The 14,449-nt window shown below is 40.2% G+C and overlaps 4 protein-coding genes across 4 annotated transcripts; 3 read left to right on the top strand and 1 right to left on the bottom strand.

Moving 5' to 3' along the window:
• Window positions 1-305: 305 nt before the first annotated feature.
• On the top strand, window positions 306-2,496 carry EAE98_010371 (uncharacterized protein; the record flags this gene model as incomplete). Its single annotated transcript, XM_038957992.1, has 7 exons — window positions 306-389; window positions 462-584; window positions 635-715; window positions 762-915; window positions 968-1,080; window positions 1,127-1,461; window positions 1,509-2,496. The coding sequence occupies 7 exons, from the start codon at window positions 306-308 to the stop codon at window positions 2,494-2,496; spliced, it is 1,878 nt and encodes a 625-aa protein (XP_038805555.1).
• A 2,089-nt stretch (window positions 2,497-4,585) lies between these two features.
• On the top strand, window positions 4,586-6,970 carry EAE98_010372 (uncharacterized protein; the record flags this gene model as incomplete). Its single annotated transcript, XM_038957993.1, has 1 exon — window positions 4,586-6,970. One exon carries the CDS (start codon window positions 4,586-4,588, stop codon window positions 6,968-6,970), a length of 2,385 nt encoding a protein of 794 aa, XP_038805556.1.
• Window positions 6,971-8,710: 1,740 nt separating this feature from the next.
• EAE98_010373 (uncharacterized protein) lies at window positions 8,711-9,817 on the bottom strand (the record flags this gene model as incomplete). The annotated part of the gene is made up of 2 exons (XM_038957994.1): window positions 8,711-9,472; window positions 9,575-9,817. The coding sequence occupies 2 exons, from the start codon at window positions 9,815-9,817 to the stop codon at window positions 8,711-8,713; spliced, it is 1,005 nt and encodes a 334-aa protein (XP_038805557.1).
• A 2,214-nt stretch (window positions 9,818-12,031) lies between these two features.
• Window positions 12,032-14,441, top strand: EAE98_010374 (uncharacterized protein). Its single transcript, XM_038957995.1, has 5 exons — window positions 12,032-12,436; window positions 12,493-12,710; window positions 12,772-12,852; window positions 12,899-12,966; window positions 13,016-14,441. The coding sequence occupies exons 1-5, from the start codon at window positions 12,346-12,348 to the stop codon at window positions 14,028-14,030; spliced, it is 1,473 nt and encodes a 490-aa protein (XP_038805558.1). The 5' UTR covers window positions 12,032-12,345; the 3' UTR covers window positions 14,031-14,441.
• Window positions 14,442-14,449: the final 8 nt, after the last annotated feature.

Genomic DNA, 14,449 nt, shown 5'->3' on the forward strand with positions numbered 1-14,449 from the left:
ACCACAAAGTTTATCGGAAGTGCACTATACCCCTTAATGATTAGTGCTGTACACTTATCGGCCGCCGGCTAATGATGCTACCACATGTGACATAACCCATAACCCATAACCCATAACCCATTCCCTAAATCTGGGGCTTTTTGACTACGTAAGGAGGTAAGGCCAGAGCACATCCATAATAAATTTAATTAAAGATATTCCATCATTTGCGACATAAGGAAAATCCATCCTCGAACCATTCAGATTCTATAGTCTCTCCTTTCCCCCCCTTTGAATTGAGGATATATCAATTGCTGCCATGAAGTATGGAGCCATCTCCTCTTACTCAACAAGCTCGCCCTGAAGTATTCCAACAAAAGATTGTAGAGTTGTACGAGGCTCTATTCAAGGTGGGTTCGGACTGATGTTCCGCATTTCATATAGTGCTGTGTCGCATTCTGCTCATACTGATGAACAAATAGGATGAAGACGACCCTGATAAATCGGAAGGGTTCTGGAAGGAATTCTTCTTGTTGCGACCGAATAAAGCCACCTTGCAAACTATTCTAAACCAATTTAGTGCCGACGATTTGCTGCATCTTCAGGTAGGGGGAAACGCAGGGAAATACACACAAGCCAATACTGATTATGGTAGATACAAACTAGACAGCTGTTTTCAAGGGCAGTAGGATGTATAAAGGCAGGAAATCATCCAGCAGATGCACATGCGCTTGATGTATGATAATGCCCCTTGGTTTGTTTGACAAGGCTGACAATTTCAGACCATTACAGCCTTCTTAGCAGCAGTCCTATCAAAGAAATACACAAACCCAAGTTCGGATATAATAAGTGTTCTTGCAGGATTAGATCATGTAGATGCGATATTTACAGATTTTGTTGCAGCATTAGATGTCACAATTCGAACAGGGAGGAATTGTAGGTACACCATTCAGAAACAGGGAGAACATCACTGACGATCGTTATCCAGTGGATATACGTCGCAAAGCTATTGAAGCGGCATTATCAGTGACTTCAGGCGCATATCAAACCAGTTTACTGTCTTATTTCACGCATCGGGATCTTTTCCCTTCTCTTATGAAAGTATGATCTTCCTTTCTGCGCATCCCAACTAAACTGACGTCTGTAGTTTATTCAAGATTCAGATACCACTTCACTCACATTCGAACCGTTTACTCTTCTAGGACTCTTAGTTAATTACAACAAATTCGAATTTCAAAACCCTTACAGATTACGACTTGATGATTTTGTTAACGAAGGAACTATACAAAAGATAATTCGCTCGGTGGGCCATACATGTACGACATCCAGGGCTAAATATATTGCGATCCAAGATGATATACCGGAAGTATGGTCAATTGGAAGTACTTTGAGTATGATAGGGTTGGGAGCAATAGCTCCGGGTTCTAAACCAGCTACTCCAGCACTGGATCCAGATGCTGCAAAGGAAATGTTCTCAAAATTGTAGGTTAAGGCGGAGCTTATGTGAAATCATACTTACAGTTTCATAGACCTGGCAGCGAAGCAGCTGTTTTACTAGCTACATACGACTTTGCGCACGCGAACAAGCTATTTTGCTTTAATTTGGTATCGATACCCGTGGAGAAAGGAGTCGAACATCCCCTCAGTGCCTACTTATCATATACCTCGTACATACTTCAACATGCGCATCTATCCTCTCGAACCGGCTTCTATGCGCGTACCAACCTCATCGTTCTCCGAATATTGATCGAAGATCAAGTACTATGCAAAAAGATATGTAGCGAGGAAAGCAAAATGCCAGTCCGGTTATGTCGACAAAGACAGCCATTTTTACCTTTGGTTCGCGCTGATAGGATATTTGCTGCTTATATGCTGGATGTCGCAATAGATGGTATAAATCATAACCTCCGAAAGAGACTAGATGTGGATCTCTATATTCTATGTGTGGGAATCATCTTACGAATCATCTCACACCTTTCACGATCTCGAACACGCCTCACGTACCACTGGTCTGAACTATTCCGATCCTTACTTGCACTTGTGAGATTTCTTACCACTTATACAACGGACTTAAAGAATCTCCTAAATATCGAAATACTTCTTGATGACGTGGTCAACCTTATTGCGTTATCATTATCCGCCGGAGAAGCATTTCTGCCCAGTCCTGCGGCATACGACGACCTGTTTTATAAATTGGTAGAAACTGGGGAGGTACTGGTGAAATTTCGAGATAATTACAATCTTGGGAAACGACCGAAGAGTTCAATAGATACATTGATCAGTGTCACTACGCACTACAATCAATTACTTACGGATGGATCAACTGGAAAGCGGAAACATCTTACAAGTGTACAAGTTGCGGGGGTAATCAAGCAAGGATACGAAACGTTGAGCATTCAAGCCAAAGAGGGACTGGATGGATGGGAAAGATATAGAGAAGCGGATGAGAAGACGTTCTTGAAGAAGATGGCTAGGACTGCTGTGGCAGATGTCAAAGTTCTTGTTAGTGAAATTTAATCTTGACGGAAGAAGATACCACGGATTGTATATTAATTCAACGATTTACCTTGTGTATACCCATGTACTTTTAATTCTCAAAACCTTGGTGGAATGATACCTTGAATTAAACTTTCTGACCACCCAAACGCAGGCCTGCTCCGCAACAGGCATGCATATGTATAACATGCGAAGTAGCTGACTGCATCTTTTCCATGATCCGTCTAAACGCCCAATGCCGTGGTGGATAGTATGAATAGGTCAAACCAATCCACAATTTATGGCACAGCGCTAAACGAGGGGGTACTTCAAACCAATGAGATCTGATAATGAGGTTCAAAGATGGAAACATGATGAATTGATTGGTTAATTTGACTTTTGAGGGTTTCTTGCATCGGTACTCGTATTCATGATAAATTGAAATATCCGACGTCTGTCACTACCTACTGGGAAGTATACTCTAACTGTACTCACTCTACTCTGCTGTGTAACAATCAAGTGGTTGGATATTACTGGGCCTCACTACCGGTGGGGTTTCATGCCATGTTGTTCTAGCGTCTCTAGGCTCAAAATGAAGGGTCACGAGTTCTGATTTGTCGCTTTGGACAACCCTTCCTTTTATCTTTTTGTCTTCACTGGATATCGTTGCATCCTTTGAGATTTTGAAGACTCAGCTAATTATATTCATCATATGCATTGTATGAAGAGGTTTGAGGATACGAAAGATACGAAAGAGAGAGGCCTTTGTTGTTGTCCAAGACCCTGCCTTAATGATGTCTCTGATTTACTCTGGCCTTCAGGTCAACATGGTCACTGAGTGGCTGAGTTTCTGGTTTGCAAAGTCGTGACTTCACACGATAAATGATGAATTACAGCAAGAGAGCTCGAGAGACAATACCTTTGGCATCTGTATTGATATTGCTGGTATAGTATTTTACAAATGGAGAAGGAACTTTCATGCCATCAGAGGGGTAACTTTTAATAAGGAAAATGGCTTCAAAGTTCGCACCGCTTCTCACCATTTTTGTTCATCACAGCATAGACAACCTCATTCTATTAAGATATATGATCAAGATTCATTGTTTTGGAACTCAAGGATATCCATACGTTACAAATCAATAGCACCAGTATCAGTCTTCATCAACAATAACGAAATCGAAGCTTTACGGGGAAAGAAGAAGATCTGGGCAGTCAACAGATACCAATCCTTCTGAAGTGTCACAAGAACTGGAACACATATCTCACTTGAGCTGTATCCACCAGAGTTATTTTGGAATCCATTAGTCTTACCTAATTTCCTCTTCACAATCTTCACTGTTGCATCAGTCATACAGTGAACTATCAATCTACTGGTCATTAGACGTTTGACGAGGAGAGGCGCCTAATTCACCCCAGTCAACCCCCCTCATTTGGGATCACGCTTCTACCAAGGAAAATACAATCACGGAGGACGAACCAGATGTCAAACATCACTCTTCGACATCTTTAGCGGATCAACGAATGATCATAATAACTAATCTTATTGTGAATCCGAAACAAAGCGTTATTCGTCGCTATTCTTTGTTTCAACTTCTTGATTCTCAAAATAGTTTGTTTGGTTAATACTCGTGATACTCGTGAGTTGTATCTTTTCTTTGTGTATTCTTGTATTAAGTATACGTTCTCGCCAAATTGCTCATTCTTCCCCCTCCTTTCGCTCTCCCCTTTGCTCATATCAAAAATTATTCACTTTACGTTTTCTTTCTCTCTATTGTCATTACAACAATAAAATTAATTTCTCGCTTCGGACATCTTCGGAAATCAACAATAGAAACAATAGAGCAAGGTTCTCTATTATGACTCCTTAATACACTCATTAATTATTCACAATATCTTTCTTCACCACAACCTCAAGGTTCTGTAGTCAAGTCGACTTTCGTACTTCCTACAACATATTCAATCCCTTCCAAGAGACTTTAAACTTTCTTTTCAATACGTCGAACTTCTCTTTTACTCAAAAATCAACTCAACCATCAGCCTGCATAGATTGCATAGACTTCACTGCACAACTGCAAACTCCTAATACGAACCTTTACCCTGGAGGTAATTCAATACAAGATAGATTGCTAAGATGGATGCTTTTAAAGGCTACATAGCTACTCAGAAGATCCAACATTCTCACGCCCCTTCCAACGATTCTTCCATCAACAGCAGCCACGAGATGCACCCTTACGGTGTCCATCGAAATATAAATGCCGCACCTGCCGATGACTACTATACACCATACCTCGGTCTTCGAGCGCGCCTATCACAGACATGGATCAACAGATGGACAATTCTCTTACTACTTATCATCGTTCGGCTCCTTATTTCTTTGGCTGGTATTAAAGGAGATATCGCATCAGCTAAAACCGAAGCGTTATCAGCCTGTAGTAGTGTTGAGAATGTCGGAAGTGCTATGGCTTCTATGCCCCATTATCTCTCTCAAGGTGTTAACAGTATGGCCGCTGCTGGTATTACAAAAGCTGTTAATGGTATGATGCAAATGCTATACATGAGTCTCACTGGTGTCGAAGAAATCGTTCTCTTCGTCATTCACATGATGACCTCAACATACATGTGTCTCATCACCTTGGCTATCACCGGTAGTCTTCAAGTCGCTATACAAATGATCGAAGACGTTGGCGCTTTCATGAACAAGTCTATCAATGCTATCACCGGTGACATGTCTTCTGGGCTCAAATCATTTGAAGATGATCTCAATGGCTTCTTATCGAAGATCAATATTGGTGGTATCTTTGGAAGCAGTACTTCACCGCCAAAAGTCGACTTTAGTAGTGAGATCAGCAAACTCAATTCCATTCAAATTGACCCTACGACTATGGATGCCGATCTCGCCAAACTCAACGCATCCCTTCCAACGTTCGATCAAGTCCAAAACTTCACCGATAACATCATCAAGCTTCCATTCGAAGAGGTAAAGAAGCTCGTGAATGAATCAATGATCGCTTACAAGTTTGATGAGTCAGTCTTCCCAGTTCCTCAAAAGAAAGCCTTGACATTTTGTTCCGACAACACCGCCATTCAAGACTTTTTCGTTGGTCTTGTTAAAACCCTCGATACCGCCAAGAAAATTATGCTCATCGCCCTCCTCGTCGCTGCTATCCTCGTTTGCATTCCCATGGCCTACCGCGAAATCTGGGGTTGGCGCAGCATGCAAAGACGAGCCGCCTTACTCAGGAGTCGAAATTATACTAATGAGTTGGATATTCTCTATCAAGCTCATCGTCCCTATACTTCACAGTTCGGTCTCAAACTTTCAAGGAGGTTCAAGAGCCAAAAGAATCAAATCTTGGCAAGATGGTTCATTGCATATGCTACATCTATCCCAGCACTTTTCGTTTTGGCACTCGGGTTGGCGGGTCTCTTTACCTGTCTCTGTCAATACATTATCTTGAAAACCCTCGAAAAAGAAATCCCGGCGCTCGCAGCCGAGGTCGGAGACTTTGCAGAACATGTCGTCAAGGCTTTAAATAATGCATCGGAATCATGGGCTTTAGGGGCCAATTCTGTCATCAATAATACAAACACGGAAATCAATCATAATGTTTTTGGATGGGTTAATACGACAACAGGAGCTATCAACGAAACCTTGAATGTTTTCACTGATGAGATGACCAGTGCTCTCAATGTTACATTTGGTGGTACTATCCTCTACAAACCTATTATGGGTGTCTTTGAATGTTTGGTCGGACTCAAAATTGCGGGCATCGAAAAGGGTCTTACATGGGTTAGCGACCACGCTCATGTAGAATTCCCCGAATTCCAACCAGACGTCTTTTCACTCGGTGCAGCTGCCTCTCTCACAAATTCAACGGCAGACGACAATTTCCTCGCCAACCCTGCTACTAGCACCACAGATGAAATTACAGAGGCTGTGGTTAAGGTGGGAAAGAAATTGGAAGCGGTTATAAGACAAGAAGCTCTCATTTCTACCTCACTCGTTATTCTCTATTTCACCATCGTTCTCATCGGGTTGATCCGTGTGATAATTGGCATGTGTGGAAGAGATAAATCGCGCGCGGAAGGTGGCTCAGCACCGAGTACACTTTATCGCCGTGCCGATGTTGAGGCTCGCAATCAACGCCTGCCGGAGATCTCACAGGAGAAATTCGGTACCGGTGGAAACGATGGTTGGCATCAGGAACATATGAGGGCAGGTGGGGATTCGATAACGCGAATGCCATTTGGAGGAGGTGATGGTGCTGCAGATGATCTTCCCTATAATGGTACCCCGGTGCCAACATACGAAGCATCAATTGCACCGACGGAGCGATTGAGAGTAGTTCCTACAGGGAGAGTTAACACGAATCGGGGACCATGGGTCAGAGATGCGAAGTCTCAAGAGTTATGGGAGGCGGATGATATGCAGATGAGAGCGACGAGTAGTTATGGACATTTGGAAGGAGAAGATGAGAAATCATCTGGATGGGGTGCCCCGCCGAGAAGAATTTGAAAGCTGGGTCTTTCTTGTGAACGGGATACGAAACGACTTTATGAGAGAGAGATAGATATGATTATTACATACATACGCACATAGGCATAGCATGTGGATTTAATGAATACACATTAGAGAGACGATGGGTTGAATCAATAGGAACGGAAGGCATGACGAAATAACCTGTTTAGAGATTTGTATAGAGTAATTTTAATTTCGCCTGATATCACACATTCATACATATATACATTCATACATGTCTACTGAGAAATTCTCTACTGAACAACCGCCAAACTGTGATGTTTCAAAGTTTGGAAGTAATCAGGTATTGTTACGGTATATATTCTTTCATTCATTCATCTATCCCATTTTTCTAGACTTATTGACGTCGACTTTTAGTCGTATGTAGTAGAGAAATATATTATCTTCTAATTTCTAAAAGGAAGTTATACAGATCGTTTATTATCTATAGTTAAACTACAATATTGAAACTTATTTGATGGAGTAGAGTAGACTAGACTAGAGTAAACTTTCTCACCTTACTCAAGAAGTCGAAAGATATCCCATAGACTTCTTCGCAGATCGATCGATTGATCGATCGGTATGGATATATATATAGTATATATATACATATATAAATATTTTTATTTTTATTTTTATTTTTATTTTTATTTTTATTTTTATTTTTATTTTTATTTTTATTTTTATTTTTATTTTTATTTTTATTTTTATTTTTATTTTTATTTTTATTTTTATTTTTATTTTTATTTTTATTTTTATTTTTATTTTTATTTTATTTTTATTTTTATTTTTATTTTTATTTTTATTTTTATTTTTATTTTTATTTTATTTTTATTTTTATTTTTATTTTTATTTTTTTTATTTTTTTATTTTTATTTTTATTTTTATTTTTATTTTTATTTTTATTTTTATTTTTATTTTTATTTTTATTTTGTTTTTGTTTTTATTCTTAGTCTTAATCTTAGTTTTATATATTTACTATATTCGATATTTATTTTTTTATTCATCTATATATACGAAATAGAGAAAATATAGAAAATATTTATAGATAGTTACGATATGTATAAATATAATAATCGGAATTATAATTCTGATTCTAGTTCTGATTCTGATTCTAATTAGATATCTAGTTTATCTAGTTTAATTAAAATTTAACAAGTAATCAAGTATAGAAATTCCTATTCATGAAATTAATTTATTTATCTATTTTACATACATTATATATAAACCTCCTCCCTCTCAATTACAAAAGAAAGAAAGAAAGAAAGAAAGAAAGAAAGAAAGAAAGAAAGAAAGAAAGAAAGAAAGAAAGAAAGAAAGAAAGAAAGAGATAAGAAAAATAAATAATTATGATTATAATTATAGAATTCTATATACTTTTACGAGAAAAATTTAATGATTGAATCTAGATACCTACTAAAATAAATACATAAATGGAATGGTATCACTAATAATACTATAATGAAATGTAAATGTAATCTATGATATCCATATATATAGCACAAGACCATGCATCTACCGTGGCAAATGCTCTTGAACTCCTGTTACCGTACCATTGTCCCATCTTTAGAACTCCCTAAAAGGTGGAATTGTATGAAAGTCTGCCTTTACCCAAAGGAAAATCGTAAACCCAAAGGAAAAAAAGACATCATTTTCATGATTTGTCAAGACCCTCTATCGACCGACCCATCGACCCGTTAACCCATAAGCCCATCCACCATCAACTTATTCACCCCCTCACTCCCTCGTAAATATCTTCCCACTCTCCATTTCAATATCACTTCCAGCACTCACTCTCTTCAATTGTTCCGTTCCTTCGTGCCCGCTTCTAAACTTAAAGTTTGCTTCCGACCACGCCCCTTTCATGGCAATTCCCGGATGCAATAGCGTAAGTCCCCCAACCGCAAGAGTGATCATCACACCTTCCAAAATCATGAACTCGACTTCATGACTAATGAAAAGAGGGCCATTGAAGCCACCCGATAGTTCTATACATCTGTAGATGGAACGAACGAGGATGGTAATTGTCGCGAGGCAAAGTCCGCCGAGGAAGGATTTAAAGAGAGCGGAAGAAACGAGATCGATGTAGCGAGCATTCCAAGCGCCTTGTGCGCGGCGAACTCTCCATGCGAACTCAGTGCAGAGGATGGCGAAGAGGATGAGAGAAAAGACTTGGAAAGCGAGACCTGCTAACATGATATTTTTGCCCAAATCTTTATCGTCGAGTGTGTCGGCAGTTGAAGCGATGGCGCCACCAACGGCTTGGAGCACGAGGGAGATAACATCACAGGTGCAGAAGATGATGGTGTATGTTCCTGGTTTGAAGCGAGAGATTTCTTGGCCGTAAATAATGACAATTCGAGACAGACAAAGGTAAATTCCTGCGGTGAGGAAAGCAGGGGCGATGGTTAGACAGATGAGATACATTAGGAAGTAATCGTTATCGAAAGGATAGTTATTAATAAGAACTCTAGCAATATAACCGATGATTTCGAGGATCTAATGAACGAGAAAGTTAGTCTTGTAATCTTAAACTTTGTTTGTATTCATATTCAATCCTAATTAAACTGTGGGGTGGACATTGTCAAGTGTAGAACATACCAATCCAAGAATGATAGCAACCATATATCCCCATATTTTGAACTTGATTCCTAGAGCCAACTGTGCAATACAGAATACCCCGAACAAACCGGCGTATATGGTATTTCCAACCACGGTTGGCCGATACTCGAAACTTGACAAGGAAAGATCACAAGTGTCAAGTGTACACAAGCCTGGATTCATAAGTAAAGTCGCATTGCCGTAACCACCACCATTTCCATCCGAATGAGTCAAATTTGACATTTTGATATCGGTTGTGAAGCGAGGGCTAAGGAAGGGAGGGAAGCAATCAAAGTTACTTTGAACTGAAGAAACAACGAGAATGGAAAGAGAGGAGAATGTTTGGAAAGATGATTGCAGCTTGACATTTTGAGCTTGAGAGGCTTCCAGTTACCTTTAATATTTCCAACAGCAGGCAGTGCAAATTTGTAGATAATGTAGATGTCGGCATTACGGACAATTTTGAGTGCGAGACATACGACGACAACACGGTTATGCCAATGATATCGACAAAGGTGCTTATGTCAGCCATGAGGTAAGCAAATTGATAACTGTGATTGGTTCCATCGTAGAATTGAATTGAAGACTAGCCATCCAAGATCCAGTTTTTAAGGTTAAATCCTTCATGAAGCCATTTCATTTCTTCATGTCAAAGAAGATAAATAGATCGTACATATTACTGGTAGGGATCATATATTGCAAGGCTGAAATTGATGCAGTTGCAGGAAGATTTGGAGCAATATGAAGCGCCATCAGGAACGATCATGAAATTGGTACAGAAATGGAACTATCCATGCCATCCATGGACCCTTTCCTAAAGACTGCTCTCAAGCCATCTCTGACGTTTAAAAAAGACTCGAGGTACTTGAATTTAGAATGGAAGAATCTGATTTGAGGATCAAGAGCACTTGCTTTTTGTTTTGCTATCTGGCATGGCCTTGTCATCAATAAGCCACTCGTAACTGGACCCAACTCTGGACATTACGTCAAAAGGATCACCGGTGGGTTGTGCTTTCTTCCAAAGGGCGAATTTCATCAATTTTTGGCAGTTTTTGGAATTGCTGACCAAGCAAAAATAAACGCCAATGCCATAAATGTAAATGATTTTCAAAAGGTCACTCCTCATACTTCGGAAGAGGCAATGCCATAAATATGTAAATGCTTTTCAAAAGACCTCCCCTCATACATTTGTATGTCAAATACAGCAGACGATCAATGGACTGAAGAGTCCAAATTCAAACATCTTTCTTGCCTCTCCGTTAAATGAAATCGGGTGTTGGAGCCAAGAGATCACCGGTGCTCGCACATGCCATGAATATTGATTGATACACATACAATAACGGTTGGTCATCTCCTCATCTCTTGTGTGACCCCATCTGAAATGGATTGTGGAGATTCAACGAGTTATCAATCGACGTCAACTTTGGAATGGTAAGAGCAACCAACTCTGAGAGCAAGAAAACACAACGCACGCACATCAAATCGAATTTAGCTTGAGGTATGGTTGGGCGCAAAAGATAGGCGAACGAGAGGTGAATCGGCCACCGTCAGGTGTATGCAGTTTTGGCTGGCTGAGACGATAATTAGTATTGACTCGACCTGCGGTGGAAGTTTGCCAATATGGACGATGGCGACCTGGTAACACGATGAACTACCAACACTTTGGTCTGTCACCCCGAGAGAGCACTATCTAATGAATTTGGATAACGCAAGCGCCCATCAACTGCTGGAAACTCGGTCCCGATACAATTTTGCTACCAATCACGACCTCTCCAATGATTTCTTGTCGAGGCACAGCGCTAGGAAGAAAAGTATTGTGTAGTGTGATCCGCCAAAAAAAGAGAAGGCAAGGTAGGTAGGACAATATATATTATATTATTGTTGCCATCAAAATTGGACAGAAATGCAATGCAATGAATGTAACGTGATGATAAAATGGAAAGAGCTCTCTAGTCGACGATAAGTTAAAGACTGTACTGTTCTGTACCTAGCTTCATGCAGCTTTATACAACTTCATATAGCTTCCTGGTAAGCTTTACCTTTTATACAGCAATCAAGCAATTAAGCAATGAAGTGGCAAACTTTAAACATTCTCGAGGCATTCAAAAGGGATTCAGATCAGAGCATTCAAGCATTCAAGCATTCAAGCATTCAAGCGTTTAAGCGTTCAAGCATTCAAGCATTCACCGACTTCACCGACTTTCCCAATGCAACATTAATGCAACAAGATGACTAAGAAAATGGTTCAAGCTTATCGCACGTGATGACCATCAACCGTTACTAACAAATGAAAATCTAGTGGTCCGATTTCGCTCTTCACCACAGGTGGAGTGTAAAAACTGTAACATCTTTTATGCATCTTTTATGCATTATGCATGTTGTGTATCTGCATAACCCTACACACCTCTAAATTCACTAACAAAAAAGAAAAAGAAGAGCGTCAGAGTCAGAGTCATACCTCATTCGAAAGATTTTCCTTGGAAAGCATAAATACCTTCTTCTTCTTGTACATGAGAAATTTTCTTTCTTCCCTCTCTTGTTTGAATCAATTCACCTTATCATCACATCAATTGAACACATTATCAACCTTGGTTTTTCGTCTACATATAATTCTTCTATTGTCTAACCACATTCTATCCATCTTAAGAAGAAGCAGAAGAAGAAGACTTCAATTCCTTTGAAAGAACCAACAACAAACACAACTCTAGAGTTTTTTCTCTTTCCTCCCCAACCTCAATCAACCATCATAAAAGCTACTCAATAACGTCACAATGTGTCCTTCCTGTGAGCCAGAGCAGGCTTTAGAGACTATTGCCGCTCATGCTAATGGCAATGGCACTACTTCTAATGGATCAAATGGTAGTGCGCATACCTCTCAGTCTCCATTGTCGATATCAATACTAACATATCATTTCTAGCTCACCCAGGATACACAGCCATTGAGACCAAGAAGAACCCACATCCAGCCAAGAGAGATAACCCATATCAACCCGTCGGCGATTTCCTCAGCAATATCTCAAGTTTCAAGATCATCGAAAGTACTTTGAGAGAAGGTGAACAATTCGCCAATGCTTTCTTTGATACCGAGAAGAAGATTGAAATTGCCAAGGCATTGGACGATTTCGGTGTCGACTACGTGAGTCGATTGTCATTTGTAGAATTCTATGAGGTAAATTATACTAATAAAGAATTCGCAGATCGAATTGACTTCACCAGCTGCTTCAGAACAATCAAGAGCTGATTGTGAAGCTATCTGCAAGTTGGGATTGAAGGCTAAGGTTGGTACCAGTCTCCGCACACGGAAATCCATACTAACTCTCACAGATTCTTACTCACATCAGATGTCATATGGATGATGCAAGAATCGCAGTACAAACTGGTGTTGATGGAGTGTAAGTTTGATTTTTCTCCCGCAGAATTATCACCTCTAACATGTCTCAGTGATGTCGTTATCGGTACCTCATCTTATCTTATGGAACACTCCCACGGAAAGGATATGACCTACATCAAGAACACCGCTATTGAAGTCATCGAATTCGTCAAGTCACACGGCATCGAAATCAGATTCTCTTCCGAAGATTCTTTCCGATCCAACCTCGTCGATCTCCTATCAATTTACTCCACTGTTGACAAGATCGGTGTTAACCGTGTTGGTATTGCTGATACCGTTGGATGCGCTTCACCAAGACAAGTTTACGATTTGATCAGAACCCTTCGTGGTGTCGTCAGCTGTGATATCGAAACACATTTCCACAATGATACTGGTTGCGCTATCGCAAACGCATACTGCGCTTTGGAGGCTGGTGCTACTCACATCGATACCTCCGTTTTGGGTATTGGTGAGAGAAACGGTATTACCCCTCTCGGTGGATTGATGGCTCGTATGATTGTCGCAGACCGTGAATATGTCATGGGCAAGTACAAGCTCCACAAGCTCAAGGATATTGAAGATTTGGTCGCACAAGCTGTTGAGGTTAACATTCCTTTCAACAACTACATCACTGGTTTCAGTGCTTTCACCCACAAGGCTGGTATTCATGCCAAGGCTATCCTCAACAACCCATCTACCTACGAAATCATCAACCCAGCCGATTTCGGTATGACCAGATACGTTCACTTTGCATCTAGACTTACTGGATGGAACGCTATCAAGTCTCGTGCCAATCAATTGAACATCGAGATGTCCGATGAGCAATACAAAGAGTGTACTGCTAAGATCAAGGCCCTTGCCGACATTCGGTCCATCGCAGTTGATGATGCCGACTCGATCATTCGTGCTTTCCACAGACAAACCAAGACCGGCAAAGCTGTTGAGCTTTTGCCCAACATGACTGAAGAGGAGAAGGTTTTGTTGGCCAAGAAGGAAGCTGAGATTGCTGGTGTTCCCGAGAAGCGCAAGTTGGATGAGGTTGCCGAAAGTCAAGCTAAGAAGGCTAGAAATGACGTTTCCGCTTAAATGAAGAGAGGATGAGATGATATCTCATTTGAACCACATCTTGTCTGTTAGGGGGTAGCTGAATTCTTCCCAGACAAGATGGATCTAAAGGAAAGTAGTTGAAATCTTCCTAGATCTCGGTCCAAAGATGATTGAAATCTCCCTCTTGGATACTTCATTTATCGAAACAAAATGGCGGGCTGAAAAGTTGCTTGTGCTATTTGATATTTCTTTCCTTTTTAAAGTTGATGATTTGGACGGCCTTTGAAAAGATTTCGCGGGATACACACTTTTTGCGAGCTTTGCTTTGGGTTTGATAAATATTCAGTTGTAGCATTACATCATACAGTTGGTATGAATTGAGGAAGGCACATTGCTTTCTTCGATAGTTGGCGGAAATACAATTCTATGGAATTGCATGGATTTTTATGAAATTGTGA

Source organism: Botrytis deweyae, assembly GCF_014898535.1.
Source record: "Botrytis deweyae strain B1 chromosome Unknown BDEW_036, whole genome shotgun sequence".
Lineage (NCBI taxonomy): Eukaryota > Fungi > Ascomycota > Leotiomycetes > Helotiales > Sclerotiniaceae > Botrytis > Botrytis deweyae.

Coding starts and splice junctions, on each gene's coding strand:
- EAE98_010374 (XM_038957995.1), top strand. CDS start 12,346: ATGTGTCCTTCCTGTGAGCCAGAGCAGGCTTTAGAGACTATTGCCGCT. Junction 12,711..12,771: donor ACGATTTCGGTGTCGACTAC/GTGAGTCGATTG, acceptor AAGAATTCGCAG/ATCGAATTGACTTCACCAGC. Junction 12,853..12,898: donor AGTTGGGATTGAAGGCTAAG/GTTGGTACCAGT, acceptor TAACTCTCACAG/ATTCTTACTCACATCAGATG.